This window comes from Brassica napus, chromosome A9 (genome assembly GCF_020379485.1).
Source record: "Brassica napus cultivar Da-Ae chromosome A9, Da-Ae, whole genome shotgun sequence".
NCBI lineage: Eukaryota > Viridiplantae > Streptophyta > Magnoliopsida > Brassicales > Brassicaceae > Brassica > Brassica napus.
The window spans coordinates 10,265,170-10,283,922 of NC_063442.1; the positions used below are offsets into that span (position 1 = coordinate 10,265,170).

Below are 18,753 nucleotides of genomic sequence, written 5' to 3' on the forward strand. Positions count from 1 at the left end.
ACAATCCATCATTTTTTTGGGACTTCATTTTCTATATTCACCCCAGAAATTTGGAATATTCACGAAAATACCATTACTTTTTATTTTTATTTTTTTCAAAAATATTTGTTTTACTCAATCATCATAATCTTCATCTTTTATTTACAACATTTCCATTATAATTAATACACCAACCACAATGAACAACCAAATTCAAGTTGTAAATTCAGCTGAAATCAACATCTACATTTTCATATTCTTCTTTTTTACACACACAAACTATTTCCATTTCACTTTTTCTCTTATTTTATTCCAAAATCCTAATTTTTTTTATTTCAAAATGAACTTCACTGGATCTAAAAATGATTTTTAAAATTTTTAAAATCTATTTCGTTATACGTAAACCTTGGATATGCTCTTATAGAATATAATATAGAAAAATGTTATATTTTTACTTTAAAAATGATAATATTCTTTTACATTCTACTGTATAATAGAGTAAATTATTATAGTAACATTCTTCTACATTCTACTGAAATTGATCATGCGCTCGTGGAATATGAGTAATTTTGAAATCCTGAAAACATATTTTTAGAGTCTCTATCCTCTCCAATTTGTTGCAAAGCTCTACCAAGGCTCTGATCATTGCAAACAATCATTTCATTGTAATGAATTGCTTCTCACCCTCATATGCTAGAGATAAGATTCGTGACAGAGACATAATTGTTTTTACGAAGATTTTTTTTTGTCGACAATTGTTTACAAAGAATAAACCTCTATTATTGATTTGTGAGTCACTGTCTTTCTTCATGTAAAGCATGTGACTAACACAAACGTCACTGTTAAAACACGTGACTAACACAATTGTAAAATATATATACTAATCGAACGAGCACCCAACTAACTATTTATCTACTCAACCATGCGAGAAAATGTAAATCTTTTTAAGAAATTACTAGAGATTGATCCGCGTATCCGCGTAAATATTGGCTCTTACATATTTATACATTGATATTTTTTCTCATAATTAGTGCTATATATTTTAGATGAGTCGTAATATAACTAATTGTATTCAAAAGATCTGAACCGAATTGAGTAATATGGTTTTTTTAATACAAATATCCGAATCCGTTTCAGATATATTTGTTATTTAGATATTTTTAGGTTCCTATACATCAGAACCGAACTCATCCAGACCCAGAAGAACCCAACTTAAAAACCCACACATAAATTTATAATATTCAAGCGGTGCCTAATTAAGAAAAAACGACACCCGAAAAGAACAACCATACCTAAATGGATAGTCAATGTTCATGCCTAACTGATTTTATAAAATAATAAAAATTACTCTTTCTGTGTATTTGGCTAAATTAAGTAAAATAGAAAGAGTTTTTGTTTTAGTAAAATAAGTATATGAAGTGAAAAATTAAGTGATAATAAATATAATACAATTTTATTATTTTGATTTAAGTTATTATTTTATTCACAAAAACATGTTTTTGAATTATGTTTTTGGTTACGTAATTTTTCACCGATTGAAACTAAAATAAATAATTTTTTAATAAAATAAACTAAACCGAACGTTTAATCATATGCAAAACTCAATTATATTACATTTTTATTTTATAATTGACACGAATTTAATGTTGATTAACTAATAAATTAAAACATGTACTATTATTATTATAGTAATATAATTAATGATGTAATGTATTGTTAAGGTAATATAGTTAATGATATTGTTAAACTGAGTGAAATAAAAAAAAACACTTAATGTAATTATATTAATGAAATTACTAAAAAGATACTATACTTTTTTTTTTGTACTCCTATCTATGTTTCCTACTCCAGTAATAGGTATACTATCTCCATTTGCAATTAGAACACTCCCTAGAGCCGGTTTGACATTGCTAATGAGGTTTACATCCCTAATCATATGATGTGAAGCTCCTGAGTCAATTATCAAGGGTCTAGTGGTTTCAGATGCATTAATAATAGAGTTTAAAGAACTACTAAGATTATCAGAGTTGGCATTGAGGGCCTTTATAAGAGCCTCAAGGTCAGACTTGCGGATGAAAGTATCCTCATTGGATGACTGAGAAATGGGTTGAGACCCTGATCCAACCACATGAGTAGTTGCTGTCATGGCTCTCCCATCTTCTCCCATGCGCATAGTAGGATAGTTTGGCTGAGAACCTTCTTGAGCTCTAGCTTCATGAGCTCGGCCTTGATTGTATTTGTTGGATGAAGCTGGCCTGAGGTGATGATGGAGAATCCACCAGTTGGTTTTGGAGCGACCAATCTTCTTACAATGTTCACAAGTTATTTGTTTATCTCCTCCACCACCTCTTGGCTTGAAGTGGGTTTTGTTGGCTGCAGCATTCTCCACCTTCTCCACCTTGTTGGCCATCGATAGCTCTCCTTTCCCACCAAGCAAACCATCTGAGCTGAGTTCCTTTTGGAGTTGAGCACACACATCATCATAGCTTGGGAGCTCCTTAGCTCTCAATATGTGCTTAAGGACATCATTGAATCTCGGGTTGAGTGTGAGAAGCAGTCCAAATACTTTGTCTTGCTCACACCTTTCTTCAATGATGTTGGGGTCGTTTGTGCTTGGCCGGAGCATGTCAAGCTCAGACCACAACTGGCTATACTTCCCAAGATGCTTGGTGAAGTCCATTTCCTCTTGTTGCAAGTTATTTATGGCTCTCTTCACCTTAAAGATCCTGGTCAAGTTTGAAGTGTTGCCATAAATCTTGTGAAGAGTTTCCCACAATTGCTTTGCGGTCTCACAATGAGTAAGCCTCCGTTATTGGAGTATCAAGCGAGCCTTGCAAGGAAGACAGCACCATGAAATCCTCCTGACCCCATTTGCCTTCATCCACCACTACAATCTTCTTGCCGTCAGCTCCTTGGGTGATCTTTCTTGGTGCCTCACTCGTGGTGATGTGCTCCCATAGACCTTGTCCTCCAAGAGCAGTTTTGGCCAATCTAGACCAGGTAACATAGTTACCTCCTTTTAGAGTTACCGGAATCATAACAGGCTTGTATTTCTCCATCACTTCTTTTTGAGTTTGGTTTGAATTAAGTAACTATGGAACCAGAACCAGAGAAATGAGCACTAGCAAAAGTAGATGTATTATCCAGTGGACAAAGACAGATTCTTGCAAAAACAGAGAAATTAGATGGTTGGAATGAAAGAGAAAGGTAAAATAAGAGTGTTTGCGGAAGCGAGTAAGAGGTATAGGAGCTTAATGCTTTGATACCATGAAAGAAAATGAAGAACAAGAGAGAGAGAGTAATTTTGAATCTGTGTGTGTGTGTGTGAGAGAGAGAGAGAGATAATGAGGAAAATATTTTCCTTAATTTAATTGTGGATATGGGTACAAGTATTTAAAGGCAAGTTGCCTCAGTACACAATATAATAAAATATTTATTGTTTTAAAATCTTTTCAACGGTCTTCTTCTCTCTTCTTCTTCTCTTCAATAAAATACTTGAGCTTATAAAACTTTATAAAGCCTTATAAAACCTTATAAGGCTCTAGCTTAATTCTTAAGTCTGGCAGCTTACTTCTGCTTCATGTCAACATCAACTTTCTCAGGGCATTGACTGTAGATGTTGAGTTCATACCTGAACTGCAATGATATCTACAAATGGAGTTAAAAAGAAAATGTGGAACTGGCAAAGGAGAAGAATAAGAGATTGCAAGCACAACTTACGATGGCTGCTGTCTGCTGATGGAATAGAGAAGGAAAGGGAAGGGTCTTGTAGACTGCAGTTACGCTCAGAAAGAGTACAAAAAAGGGACAGTATATGTACATAAAACAGTGCAGACAATGGAGGAGTCTGTCAAAGCTGTGGAAACAGCAACCATGAGGACAGGTTGTTTCAATATGGACAGATCTGGGTTTGGTTCTTCAATTGCTCATGCATGGAGCTTGGTGAATTAGGGAGTTGTGTTTACATATTGAAGCGTGTACTTTTAGTTTGATCGTAATCCAAAATAAAAATCCTCTGTAAAGGTTCTTTTTCCTAAAAGCATAAACCATTGTTTGAAAAAGATACAATCCATCTTAAGTAAAACAATAGGAAAATAGAAAACATAATCCAAGTCAACAACACAACACACTCCACAGAGATAAGTATGTAAAGAAAAAACAATGATACAAAGATAAGTATGAGAAGGAAAAGCATTGATACAACACATAAAAAATAGAAAGAGAAAACATCAGAAGAAGAAGCGTGAATTCTCAATCAGACAGTGAGGAATCCCAGTCCAGCGTAATGGAGGTTTAGGGCTAAAGAATAACAGAAACATAAGCAAAAATTAGTGACATTAAAATTGAAGGCATAACATATTCTGAAAGAAAATGGGTCATATTAGTCTAGTGATGATCCCCTACATCAAGCTAACTTAGAGCGGAAAGAGAATAAGAGAAATAGTTACCGAAAGGATTGAAGGCAAAAAATGGTTTAAGGTATCTTCGTCCTCCCATTCAAAATTACTCATTGGTGCTGATATTGAAAGCTTCTCAACTCGTGAGACACTTGTAGCATTTAAGGGAAGCTTTCTCAGCATTTGACAGTTTCTTATCTCTATGAGCCTTAAAAATGGAAAGGGAAGATGACTCCAGTAGATACTCTCCAGTCTAGGCAACTTGTCCAAGTATAACTCTTCTAGTTTCTCAAAGGGTGAAATACTTGTAAGCTTTGTTGCTTTCTATTTGTTTATAACTTCTTCTAGTTCATCTGAATATTGAATGCTTAGTCTGTAAAGATTTGGAGCAAACAAAAGCCAAGTCACATCCTTAATGCTTCTGCAGTCAAATATATTTACGTTGGAGAGGTTGGTAAAGCATGGACGTGTTGGATTGTGTAAATCAGACGAGTCTATCTCACTACCACTGCACTTCATATAAGAGACATGCATACTTGTTACCCTGAGCTCTCGAAGATTCTCCATGCTCACCAGCAACGACAGATCAAATGGCTTTTCTTGAAAATCATGAATATGCAGACGGTAGATGCAGTTCACCAACCTTTGATCTCCTAATATTTGCTTCAAACCCAACTCTGAAGATACATCTATGGTTAGAACTTGTAGATGCTCCAAAAGCTGCAGCTCCTTCACTAAGTCAACATCCCCTCGAACGTTAGAGCCAAATAGTTTTAAACTTCTTAAACTCGACAGGTTTGATATCCCACTGATACTACAAAGTCTGGTTGTACTAGCCAAATTCAGGTGAGTTAGATTTTTCAACTCTTGGAAACCAACAGGCAGTTGCTCTACACGTGTATCGGACAAGTCAAGATACTGCAGTGAATTCAGCTCCGATATCCGATCTGGAAGTCCACTGATGTTGAGATTACTTGATAAATCCAAAACAACTAGCTTTTGCATATGTTGGATAACTTCACCTGAGAGGTTCTTCAAATAATAATTATCCTGGAGTAGCAGAGTTGTAAGTTCAGAACACTTGGAACTGCAAGTCGTCTCTTCAATCTTATTACCCATTAATGATATCCTTCTCACAGCTCCCCAGTCTTTGACTTTTGGTACTTGGTGTAATCCGACTCCTGCTTGAACAACAAAATTCTCTTTGTTTTTCCCCAAATCGGAAGCAATCCATAGAGCCATCTCACGAACTACGTCATGCATCACAACAGTTTCTGTATCAAATTCTGTCAGTAAATTTGCACGGATAAGGGTACCGAGTACCCCATAACCCATATTAACTGCTCTTCTTAAATCTTGGTACTCCCCCATGAATCCTTCGCATATCCAATACTCTAGCAACCCTTCTTTCTCTATTCGACCATCTCCTGGAAACAGAGCACAATACACAAAACATGACTTGATCTGTTCCATCTTTCAAATTATCGTAGCTGAACTTCAGAACTGGAAGAATTTTATCTTCCATGTCAGAAAACTCGGAAGCGTTCCTAGTTAAAACGTCAATTGCGTCCTCCCATTCTTGTACCATAGTTTTAGATGCCATTGTCTCACCAATGATACTGAGCGCTAGTGGCAAACCATGACATTTTTCCGCAACCTTTCTAGTGAGGCCGTCAATGCGGGGCTCTCTCCTTAACTTTTCATATCCTATTTTGAGTTTAAATAATTCCCATGCTTGATCTTCTTTCAAACACTTGACTTGCATGGGTTGATGATCCCCCATCCTCTTACATACATCCTCAGAACGGGTGGTGAATACTACTTTGCATCCATTTTCTATGGTTGGTTCCGGAACTCTGATGGCTTCTAAATCCATTTTCTCCCATATGTCATCTAGCATCAGCACAAATCTCTGCCTTTTTAAAACTGTGTGAATCTCTGCGGCTTTATCACTTTCATTTTTGTTTGTCCATTCCTCGCCACAAAGGTGTAGCTTCCGTGCAATATCTTCTTGAAGCTTTGAAATATTTTCGCCTTGAGACACCACAATCCATATCAAAATGTCAAGCTTTTCAGCTGTTCCAGCAAACCTATTGTGGATTTTCTTGAAAAGGGTAGTTTTCCCTATACCACCCATACCGTGCAGACCCATGATTCCAGCTCCATCTTCCAAAAGTCGATTCCATGCCTTCTCGAGCATTTCTTCCTGACCAACCGTAGGCTGAGTAGGCCTCTCCACCACTACATATGTCGGAGTCAACTCGGTAACCTCTTGAAAATTATCCTCTGATCTGAGTTTCTTAACCTCTTCCAACAACAAGTATATGTTTCTCCCATATTTGTAGCTCGAACATATATTTTTTGAGCATAAACCACAGATACACAGCTTTTGAAGCTGAATAGAACTAGTACTAAGTATATCATCAACCCGTGTACCAATTCTCTCAACACGGGTAAGCCATACCTGGACAGTTTTAAGCTTTTGTCTTTGTTGTGCCTCCTCTCTAGCTACTTTGTTCTTCAACACATTTTGACTTGCTCTGAGATCTTCCATTTCCCTCTCCAGATCCCTGAGATTCTTCTTGAGGTTTCCAATATAACCCTTACGACATAAGCATCCAATGACACGATTCACCACTTCATCGCACGAAATTTGAAAAGACCCACAATTTCCCATGGTGATTGAAAGAGAGAGAGAGAAAATATCAGTAAAGCTAAGGCTGAGGAAGTGTTTTTTTTTTTTTTGGCTCAACTTCAACTTTCATTCACCCATGGAATTCATGTTTACAATCGGCATATCAGCCTCACACAAAGAAACTAACCAAATTGGCATGATAGAGTACAACCTAGGAACATGATTCCCTAAAGAAAAAGCCTCCTTTGCTACTCTGTCTGCTGCCTTATTTCCTTCCCTTGGATAAAACCTAGCTTGTAACCTGGATTTTCAGAGAGATAATGCTGAATTTCTTGCATGACCGGCTCGAGCTTTGGCCATATTACCTCTTGTCCTGTGATCATCCTTGCAAGGACCTGAGAGTCTGTTTCATAGGGCACCTGATTGTAGCCGAGACTGCGCTTTGACTGCGTTGCCCACTTGATACCTTCTGCTTCTGCCTCAATCGGTGAGCCTACTCTCTGAAAATCCTTTACCCCTGCCCAAAGCAATTTTCCTCTACTGTCTCGGCTTATCCAACCTACTCTACTTCGCTGATGCTCTTTACGCCACGCACCATCCGTATTACATTTAATCCATTGGGGTGGTGGAGCTTTCCACTTTGCTCGTGCATTGCTAAGGGGTGGTGTTTGAGCCACGATATGATCCTCTTCTTTTCTTCCTAGCCATGCCTCCATATCCTCCTTGGCCTTTGCTACCGTGCTTGGTGCGGAGTAGTCGATTCCTTTGAATAAGAACTCATTTCTGTTTTTCCAGATTCTCCATAACAACCAAGGAACTAGATCATCATGTATCTTGAGATCAGGTCAGTGATGCTTCAAGTTCATCACACGGTACAAATTAGCATATAGGGAGTCTGACATCACACCATTTGGGGGGGCCTGGACCGGAAGTGTTTTAGGTTAGCTTATTGGAAATTTAAAAAAAAAAAAAAAAAAAAAAGGCTAGCTTATTGGAGATAACATAGTGCCTAGTAAGACAAAAGACATTAGCTGTTCTATTTTCAGACCACTCACTTACAATATGAAAGACTTGGATCATTCTTATTTCAAAGTCCATACGACCATTACTGACAACAATTTCAGTTTGACTTTAATGTTCTTCAAATAAGAAAAATCAAAGCCGACTCCAATAATGAGAATAAACTATTCATTTTATTACATGTGGCTGCAAATGATAACTGAAATTGTAGATAAGGTTACACAAACTTTGCTGGATCAGCCAGTTAAGTTCATAAACCGAGTAACAATAAGTCTGAAACCATACGAACACCACAAGCTTCATGATACAACAATGCAGGTGAACCAAAACCCTCCACCTCAGATCACTAATACAGACGACTCCAAGAGATTCGATTGCGTTTTAATCATACGCACACTCACATAGAACAGAACGGGTCAACAAATTGAGAAAAATAATAGCAGAAGAAACAAGCAACCCAGATATCAAACAAATGTAGATATTCACAGTCAACATACACTACATATTTGTCTTGAAACCAAGCTTTAGGGTCGATATTGTAACAAATACAGTTACACTTCTCAACCATTATTTCTATATATGCCTCAATGATACAAAAGTTACAAAGGTAATCAAACCAATCATAGAGAAACAGAGGAAACCCAATACAAAGTTTCGATCTTTCAGCTCCATCACCACTAGCTAGAGAGGTACCCCCAGAAACAGAGCTCTCTTCTCAACCATTATTTCTCTTCACAACAGCGGTGGAAGCATGCACCATTGGAGTCGAGCTGATCAGCTGTCGGAGAAGCTTATGCTTTGATAGGTCCTCGAGTATGGGGAGAAACAGAGCTGCTTATGCTGACGTGGAAGAAGACACGTGAAAGAATCAATAATGGAACAGTTAAAGAGTGACATAGTGTGAGAATGTAAGTGTTTCTAGTCGTATAGCTAGCACAAATCAATCTGAAAACAGCATAGTTTCTAAATCTTTCACAATCATACACTTACAATTTCCTTAAAATTTAGACAAGAAGAGAACACTTTTACCTATTAGACACGTAAATACTATTTTCACTAATCAATATAATATAACATAACATACAGAGATAATTAGAGATATTAATCAGTAGAAGCAAGGTGCGAATTTTGTTGGCATCATTGGTACCACTATACTCTGCGAGGCAACGATCTTGAGAGGCTGTAAGGAAATAGCGCGTTTCTGAGCATGAAAACTTCTTCTCAAGCACATGGATGTTTTCACCGCCCCGTGTTCGTCCTTCCTCTTAAATTCAAGAATCTTTGGTGAAAGGTTAATCAGCAGAGGAAGCATCAGAAACTCATCACCATGAACCATCAGTGGCTTAGGCTCGATCTCTGAAAGTTCATTTACATTCACGGGATCGTAGAAAGCCTTCTTAATGTCTTGAAGCATCTCTGTGTCGGAATCATAACGATTCTTCTTGTTGAAAAACATCTCAAAGACTTTGCAACAAGACATGTGAATCTCTTTGCACGGTTTGGGTAAATCACTTAGTCCATCCATTAGTACATGCTTCAGAAACTCTTTCCTGTTTGAATCGATTATCTTTTCGATATGAGCGATTGAGTTTTCAATATCGAGACCTGAAGTATTCCTCATGTGGAGTAGCACGGAATTGATCTTCCCTTGTTCTTGTTCCCTCTGTGAATTTACGTTGCATGAACATGTTTGATCGTAAGTGCAAGGACATCATATGTAAGTTTTTAAGTTTTTAAATAAAAAATCGTTTAAACATTTATATATGGCGGATCCAGGAATTGTTTTATGGGATGTCAAAAATTTAATTACAAAAATCAGAGTGTCAAGATGGGTTCGAACCCAGATAAAAGGGGTGTCGATAGATACGTATTTCTAAAAAGTCAGATTACATTTTATCTCAAATCTTATGATTTAAATTTTGGGTCTACGAGAAATTTTTATTGGGCTATCAATAATTGGATTTAAACAATAGATGATCTATTGGATTTATCGATTGTATAAAATAAATATATATAATTTAATGTTATAATAATATACCTCTATATGTTAATTATTTAAATATTTATCGATGTTAACTTTTAAATTATAAAGATTTTTTAAATGACAAAAATCATATTATATAACAATGATTAATATTTACTACATTAAACCAATGAAAACAAATTTTAAACTATATAGTTTATTTTAAAAATTAAAAAAACTAAATGTTTAATTATTTACTCGATAATATAAATCTATGAAGTGAAAAGTTTATTTTTTAAAAAACTTTCTAAATTTGTGAAATATTATAATATCTTTAAATATGACAATAAAATAATATTTTACTAATCTTTATATCTATAGTTACAATTTTAATAATGAAATAATAATCCAAAAATATATATATAGAAGAAGATACAAATACATGTGAAAGTTTGAAACAATCTATTTAATGAAAAAAATTTACCATAAACTTATTGTGTTTTAAAAATTGATAGACACATATATATTATAATATATACCAATTTATAATTGAAAACAAAATATTTATATAAAAATAAATGAAAACAAAAATTTGCGCGGTGGTGCGGATCGAGATCTAGCCTTAAAAGCCAAAGTTCCCATGCAACTTTTACACAAAAAAACTAAATGTTTAATTATTTACTCGATAATATAAATCTATGAAGTGAAAAGTTTAATTTTTAAAAAACTTTCTAAATTTGTGAAATATTATAATATCTTTGAATATGACAATAAAATAATATTTTACTAATCTTTATATCTATAGTTACAATTTTAATAATGAAATAATAATCCAAAAATATATATATAGAAGAAGATACAAATACAAGTGAAAGTTTGAAACAATCTATTTAATGAAAAAAATTTACCATAAACTTATTGTGTTTTAAAAATTGATAGACACATATATATTATAATATATACCAATTTAGAATTGAAAACAAAATGTTTATATAAAAATAAATGAAAACAAAAATTTGCGCGGTGGTGCGGATCGAGATCTAGCCTTAAAAGCCAAAGTTCCCATGCAACTTTTACACAAAAAAAACTAAATGTTTAATTATTTACTCGATAATATAAATCTATGAAGTGAATAGTTTAATTTTTAAAAAACTTTCTAAATTTGTGAAATATTATAATATCTTTGAATATGACAATAAAATAATATTTTACTAATCTTTATATCTATAGTTACAATTTTAATAATGAAATAATAATCCAAAAATATATATATAGAAGAAGATACAAATACATGTGAAAGTTTGAAACAATGTATTTAATGAAAAAAATTTACCATAAACTTATTGTGTTTTAAAAATTGATAGACACATATATATTATAATATATACCAATTTAGAATTGAAAACAAAATGTTTATATAAAAATAAATGAAAACAAAAATTTGCGCGGTGGTGCGGATCGAGATCTAGCCTTAAAAGCCAAAGTTCCCATGCAACTTTTACACAAAAAAACTAAATGTTTAATTATTTACTCGATAATATAAATCTATGAAGTGAAAAGTTTAATTTTTAAAATTTTTTCTAAATTTGTGAAATATTATAATATCTTTGAATATGACAATAAAATAATATTTTACTAATCTTTATATCTATAGTTGCAATTTTAATAATGAAATAATAATCCAAAAATATATATATAGAAGAAGATACAAATACATGTGAAAGTTTGAAACAATCTATTTAATGAAAAAAATTTACCATAAACTTATTGTGTTTTAAAAATTGATAGACACATATATATTATAATATATACCAATTTAGAATTGAAAACAAAATGTTTATATAAAAATAAGTGAAAACAAAAATTTGCGCGGTGGTGCGGATCGAGATCTAGCCTTAAAAGCCAAAGATCCCATGCAACTTTTACACAGAAAATATTTAAGGGCTGTAAAGTGACCCCCCCCCCCCCCCCCCCCATCATTGTTAATGGATATATTTTTTAAATGCCAAAAAAATATATATGTGTGTGTCTATATATATATATATATATAATATATATCCTTAAACGTTGCACTTTGCCAAGTTACCAGATTCATACCCTTAGGGGTGGGCGTTCGGGTTCATATATAGTATTTTGGATTTTTGGGTATTTCGGTATAGAGGTGTAGAACCCGTTCGGATATTTCTGTACTTCGGGTCAAGTTCGGGTATTTTTAGTTCAGATTCGAATATTTCGGTTCGGGTTCGGATATTTAGATTTTGAAAGAACAAATATTAAAATTTTATTTTTCAAGTTTCTTGTATTTAAAAATATAACTTTCACTTGACTGATTTTTTTTACTAGATTGAATGATTAATAGATTTGGACATAATATTTTAAAACAAAAAAGACACTAATTTGGTTATTACCGAGAGGTCAAGTTCGGGTATTTTTAGTTCAGATTCGAATATTTCGGTTCGGGTTCGGATATTTAGATTTTGAAAGAACAAATATTAAAATTTTATTTTTCAAGTTTTTTGTATTTAAAAATATAACTTTCACTTGACTGATTTTTTTAATAGATTGAATGATTAATAGATTTGGACATAATATTTTAAAACAAAAAAGACACTAATTTGGTTATTGTTTTTAAATTTCCGATGTAATTTTTGTTCTTTTAAAATAAAAATTTGACATGCATTTTAAGTGAGTAGCAAATCATTTTCTCGGTAATTATATGTATATTAGATGAACTTAAAGTATGTGTAGTATCAATATTAATATTTTAAATAAAATGAGAGATATAAACTAGAAATATACGGTTAGTAATACATATTTTATTATCTTCGGATATCCATTCGGGTTCAGATATTATCCATTCGGGTTTGGATATCCAATCTCTCCTAATTTAGTATCCGTTTCGGGTATTTTGTTACTTCAGTTCGGATTTTATTTCGGGTTTTTCGGATCGGGTTTGGATACAGGTTCGGGTATCGGATAAAATGTCCACCCCTAAATTACTCCTTGTTTAATTAAATTTAAACTGGCATGTAAATCGATCCTTGATCAGTTGATCTTGACCAAACAAAAATTACTACTAGAAGGGCTCTAAAGCCAACAAAATATAATATTTGAATCACCTGATAACTTTGCAGATCATTTAAAAGTCGAGGTATGATCATGAGCGATATGGTTAACGTATCATATTTTCCAGGGTTGAGTTTTTGTTGGGGAAAACAAGGTTCCATGAGACACGAAACTGAAAGAGCCATGGTGTGTGCTGCAATTGAGATCATTCCACTGTGAAGATATTCTTCCATCGATGGAATATGTCCCTTCTTACTCCATACGGCTTCACGTAGCCATGCCTCAAAAGTTTCACCCCACTGCATATATTACAATACGAAAATGATGCAGAGTAATTTGTAAAATATTTCAGAAGTATTTTTTAAATGTTGTTTCTTTATGTAAACTAGACTTTATGTTTTAAGATTCTGATAATTAATGACTAAAACGATTGATTATTTTCTTATGTTTAGTAAGTCAACCATAAGAATAAATATATGCAAGTATAAGTTGACTGTATAAAGAAAAAAAAACTATAATGTTGATAAGTCATTTAATTTTGTGGTCAAGTTTATGAAGAAGTTGTTGTTACTTTAACGAAATTTCTAAAATATAACTTAGTGACCATTGAGTTATTAATTCATATAAATAATTATTGCAGAGTGAAGTAAGCATAATCACAGAAAATATAGGTCACCTCATAGTATATGATCAATCCTTCGTTCACTCTTTTGAATTGATAACGCAAAAGCAATATAAAGCGGTGAATAAAGCAAGTTGGAGAGAAACATACGATGTTGCGAAGCTGAACTGTAATGTCTGTTCCGTGTTGCTTACGGCAAGCCTCTGTAGTCTCTCTTACTATTTCATCAAGTGCCCTAAATATGATTTTGCCGTAACCTTCAAGCTCGTCTCCATCCCACCTATATGAAACAATAATTCAACTAAGATTCAACAGTAATGATAAGATTATAATATGAATGGATTCCTAATATGAATCTATATGACTATATATTTAACAAATTTACCTTATAACGGCTTTAGTAAGAGCTTCCAAATCATCCAAAGAACCTTCTTCATCAAACAAATCGTCGGCAACTGTGATGAGGATGGCAGTCTTCGCTGTAAGCTTTCCAACTTTAATGGCAGATTCAAAGGGCAATGAAGTCGCAGTTGCAAAATAACAATATGTTGTCTTCTCTCTACCAAAACCAATATCATTAAGTCCCCATTTCCTTACCCATCTGTCACAAATGGCTGAATTGTTAGACCAAAAACGCAATTTTGCTATAGTGAAATGTTTTGTTTTATTCTTCTTTTTCAGAAAAAAAAAGAAATGCTTTTGTTCTTGCAAATACCACATAGTTCTAAACTAGAATCTAACTTACATTGTTAATTCCTCTAGCTCGCTTCTATACATTGCTTGTCGAAATAAGAAGTTTCTTGTTGCAAGATAAGTCAGCTTGTTGATGTATCTATTATGTAGTCTGATTCATAGATCATAAAAATAAACTGGAATTAGCTTGTGAATGAAGTATTCAATATTAGATAGATGATTTGCATATATAGTTTTTATACCTTAAAAAGGAGGCTTTTCCAGCTGAGAGAACATTTGAGTTTTTGTCCTCAATCCACATCCTATGATCAAGATGTCTGAGTCGAGCTATCCATGGAGTACTTAATTCATGCTTAATCTAAAAACAGATTATCATTTATTTTAATCAGGCCTTTGTAGTCACTTAAAACATTTCCAACTTTTTGATTTTTTTTATACCATTCGTTCATCGATGGACCGACTTTGCTCAAGTAGATTCCGAGTATACTCTCTTGCTTCTTCAAGCTCTTGCTCTCCTGGAAACATGAGATCTGTGGCTCTGTTAACACTAAGGATGACGAGGAACAAAGAGTCTGTATTTCTTTCCAAATGATTTCGAGTTTCCTGATCATTCAAGAACCAGCAAAAGCTTCCTGGAGAGTATTATACAAACAATTTTAAACTCGGTAAAGAAAAGAACATATAATTCTCTTTAGTTTAATTCAAAAATACAATAACTAATCGAAGTAAGAATTAGTTCTTACTCGGTGAAACGGTGTGACCTCGCATTCTTAACATCCGAAATGCAAGAGAATCTTTGTGCAGTTTATCTGCTAGGTAACTGATAGGCATTCTCTCTATATTTTCTTCCTCGTAACTCCTTAATTACACACGAAATAAAAGAAACAGGTTTTTCGTACATAAACTATATATCGAAAAATAAATGTAAAAATGGCGATTATTAATATAGCCTCACCTGTAAACTTGTTGAAGAACATGTTCAATATCACTACCAAAGAACTCTCCCAAACCGATATTCTCGATTACATTAACCATGGAGAGTTTTATGAGTTCTTCATTGAGAGGGTACTTTTGTGGCACTGAGACAAGAAATCATACATATCTTGTTAACAAATATTATAATTAAATATACCATATTTAAACATAGCTTTGGGATAACTAGAAGTTTAAATTTTACCTCCATTTGGGCATCTTTGAATGGCATTTCGAAGATATGCAAGACACTTTGCATTGCGGGTGATCATAAATGCTGATGCAGTTGCTGAAGGCGACTGAAATAAAGAGCCATCGATATTGTCGAGGCTCTTAACTATCATGTCTTCATGGTTTTCGACATATAACATCGATGGCAAGACCTCTAGATATGCCAGTAGAGGTATATGGTTACAATCATCCAACAATTTTTCTCTGGAAAACAAAGAAACCGATTATGTTTTATATATCTATTTGAGGTAATTATTTTGATCACGATTTCTTCTCATGTAACGTTACCTTTTGAGAATCTCTTGGCGTTGATAAAACACCTCTTTGATCATTTGAATACAGCGACTAGAGAAAACAAAGTGTAAGTCAAGTTGTTGAGCGTGCTCAAGGATTCCTGTGAATTTGATAATGAACCAACGAGGATAAGATCCCTCTTCGTTGTTGTATTTCTCAATTATCATCTCCGTCCTTCTTTCGATGTATCTCTTCCCTAGTTAATATTAGTTTAAAAAAACATATCAAACGGTAGAATAGTTAGTTTTATTTGTGAACTTTTTTTTTCGATATAATAATTTTGTAATTAAATAATCTAATAATGGCAAAATACTTAATATAAAATAAAATAATATTAATATATGATTTAATATATAATTTTAATTTATTCATAATTGTATTAGAGATATAATTTTATTTTCTATTTTATATAACACTATTACAAATATACAAAATATTTAATTAATTTTTAAAATTTTGGTGTATTTGATTTAATAAAGAATATATGAACATCTTGTAAAAGACATGTTCTTCGGAAGTTCTTATGAGGTTATTAAAGTATTTTAATTTAAAATCTAAAGTGACATATTTAAAATAAATCAGTTTTATATTATTATATTATTCTGGTCACATGGTTTACATTTTTCACATAAGATCTATATCTTTATCTTTTCTACGATTTTTATTTATGAAAAACTAGCAGTAAGAAACTAAGAATATTATAAATAAAATAAAGAAATGTGCAGTGGCTGGGAAACTATATATACCTCTTCACAAAAAATGTATAAAAGGGGATCAGATTATTGACATTACAGGGCACTACTATCTAGAAAATAAAATAAACTAAACACATAAAAAATATTAAATAAAATTAGAATATAAAGCCTCAAAATTTGTGTAAGAAACTAGAACGCAAAATTAATATTTTTATGTTAGTAGATAAAAAAAAAAGAATTCCAGCTTTATGGCATTCAAGTAAACCCAAGATAGTAAAGAATAACCATAATCAATCTTTTTGTTATAGTCGTATGATTTTAAGAAATAAAGTATTGTTTTTTCAATTGCAGCTTACGGTACCAACTTTTATAATACAAATTAAGAAAAAAAATTAATGTCCATTTCCGGGTACAACGATTGTTTATGATAGAAAACTACTTTTAATACTTTTGCATGTTCATTAATTATGATCAAATTAATAAAGACACGCCAAAAATTCTATTTATTGTTTTTGGAAACAGAAACATGACAAAAATGCGACCAACAGTAAATATATAATTTTCTGTAGAACAAAACATATTTAATTGTATATGCACGTGAAGAACGAAGTAGGCCATGCATGATGAATGTGATATGTATGTAGTAAGTCAAGTTTTACATTTACAGATAGTTGTTCAAAGAAAAACATTTACAGATAATTTTCTTAAAGGGCAACAATAATGCTCAGTCAGCTCAGTCAACGCACCTTTGTGGAGATGAAAACACCCAATGTTCCATTTGTGAAGCACAAGAACACAAGCAAGAGTGGAAGTTAGAGTGTACATGTCGTCTCTGTCTTCTCCGGCTTCAGACACTGGAGTAGGACAGCCGGAGTTTCCCCAGTAACCCTCTCTGGCATTTTGATTACACAAAATCCAATCTAGACAATCTTGGAACATAGGTTTAAGCTCATCATCATCATCATCATCTACGTTGTGGTCTTCTTCCACCATAGCTAACCAAGCCATATCGTAAGCAGAAGGAGAGACAAATGAGTAAGGATCAAAATTAATGGTGGACAACTGAATGTCACTCTTGATCTGATTAACCAAAGCGTGGAGATCATCATTAGAAGAACCGTAAGGGAACTTCATTGTCTCTCTCTCTCTCTCGCTTTTTTTTTTTCTTCTCAAGATGGTCTTTAGATTATGTGTGTTAATAAATGGCTCACTAATTCGGATGTGTTTATATAGAGAAGAGAGTGTGAATATTGATATTAAATATAACAATGTGAAAAATGTGGTTCGAGATGAGTAGTTTGAATGACATCGTCTCTTTTACAAGAATAGTCTACTCATAGTCTCCCAATAATATTAAATGGAGATCCAACGAGTTCACTTATATTGTTAAATATGCCCATGTTATCATAGCGTCATAGTCATATCAGTATTCTTAAAGAAATAAAATTATGTTATAGTCCCCACGTCATTTTTTTTAAAACAATTGTCATAAGAATTTCCAAAAGAAATCATGAAAATAATATTTATATACGTGTATCTCCACATATCTCTGTAACTTGTGTCAATATATCTTTTCTCAATTTTAAACTTTATCGATATGTTAGCAAGAAATAAAAAAACCTTATCGATATGTCTTAGTTATAGAACACGACTGAATCAATATAGTCGTGTGGTTCTCCGTTGAGACAGACCTACCCCAAAGTGGGTATGGAAAGGATCACGAGTTTCCATGAAGAAAATAAGGTATAACTGTATAAGACACGAGTAAAAGTACGTTTGTACACTCGTTTATTTACTTTGAACCATACAAAAGTTATAGAATATGTTCTCTTACTCTTCTCATATTATTATGATACCTATTGGGTTTGATCTAATTATGTACCTGTGGTATATATATCTTTTACCGCTTCATAGTTACCGATCACAATAGTGAAGCTTTAGAGGAATGGACTTCTGCTTCATGTGATATGCTGAATCGGCTTGCTGTTGGTCGTGATTTCTTCGGGGTTCTTCCTACCGGCTAGATCTCTTACTTAAGTGTTTCAAGTTTGTATCGGTTACTTATTTCATGTTCGCTACATAGCTGAATGGACGAAAGTATCGGTTGTTTTATCACTTCTATGTTTTTAATTGTTTTTGCCATGGAATCAATTCTGTATGTTTTTAATTGTTTTTGCCCACTACAA

General features: G+C 33.1%; 2 protein-coding genes and 1 pseudogene across 2 annotated transcripts; all 3 read right to left on the reverse strand.

Moving 5' to 3' along the window:
• Positions 1–4,164: 4,164 nt before the first annotated feature.
• LOC106421886 lies at positions 4,165–7,115 on the reverse strand (annotated as a pseudogene).
• A 144-nt stretch (positions 7,116–7,259) lies between these two features.
• On the reverse strand, positions 7,260–7,727 carry LOC106357268. Its single transcript, XM_013796952.1, has one exon. The coding sequence runs from the start codon at positions 7,725–7,727 to the stop codon at positions 7,260–7,262; it is 468 nt and encodes a 155-aa protein (XP_013652406.1).
• Positions 7,728–9,068: 1,341 nt separating this feature from the next.
• LOC106421978 ((E,E)-geranyllinalool synthase-like) lies at positions 9,069–17,904 on the reverse strand. The gene is made up of 12 exons (XM_013862832.3): positions 17,314–17,904; positions 15,867–16,068; positions 15,553–15,782; positions 15,331–15,454; positions 15,119–15,234; positions 14,814–15,007; positions 14,618–14,733; positions 14,428–14,526; positions 14,068–14,283; positions 13,833–13,962; positions 13,114–13,359; positions 9,069–9,694 (listed from the first exon to the last, which is right to left on the reverse strand). Exons 1-12 carry the CDS (start codon positions 17,699–17,701, stop codon positions 9,137–9,139), a joined length of 2,619 nt encoding a protein of 872 aa, XP_013718286.1. The 5' UTR covers positions 17,702–17,904; the 3' UTR covers positions 9,069–9,136.
• Positions 17,905–18,753: the final 849 nt, after the last annotated feature.

What these genes read in the sequence shown, in the direction of transcription:
- LOC106357268 (XM_013796952.1), bottom strand. Translation starts at nt 7,727, where the DNA reads ATGGAGGCATGGCTAGGAAGAAAAGAAGAGGATCATATCGTGGCTCAA.
- LOC106421978 (XM_013862832.3), bottom strand. Translation starts at nt 17,701, where the DNA reads ATGAAGTTCCCTTACGGTTCTTCTAATGATGATCTCCACGCTTTGGTT. An exon ending in GTTCTTCAACAAGTTTACAG is followed by an intron (nt 15,235 to 15,330) that starts GTGAGGCTATAT and finishes TGTGTAATTAAG; the next exon opens with GAGTTACGAGGAAGAAAATA. An exon ending in CTTACTAAAGCCGTTATAAG is followed by an intron (nt 13,963 to 14,067) that starts GTAAATTTGTTA and finishes TGTTTCATATAG; the next exon opens with GTGGGATGGAGACGAGCTTG.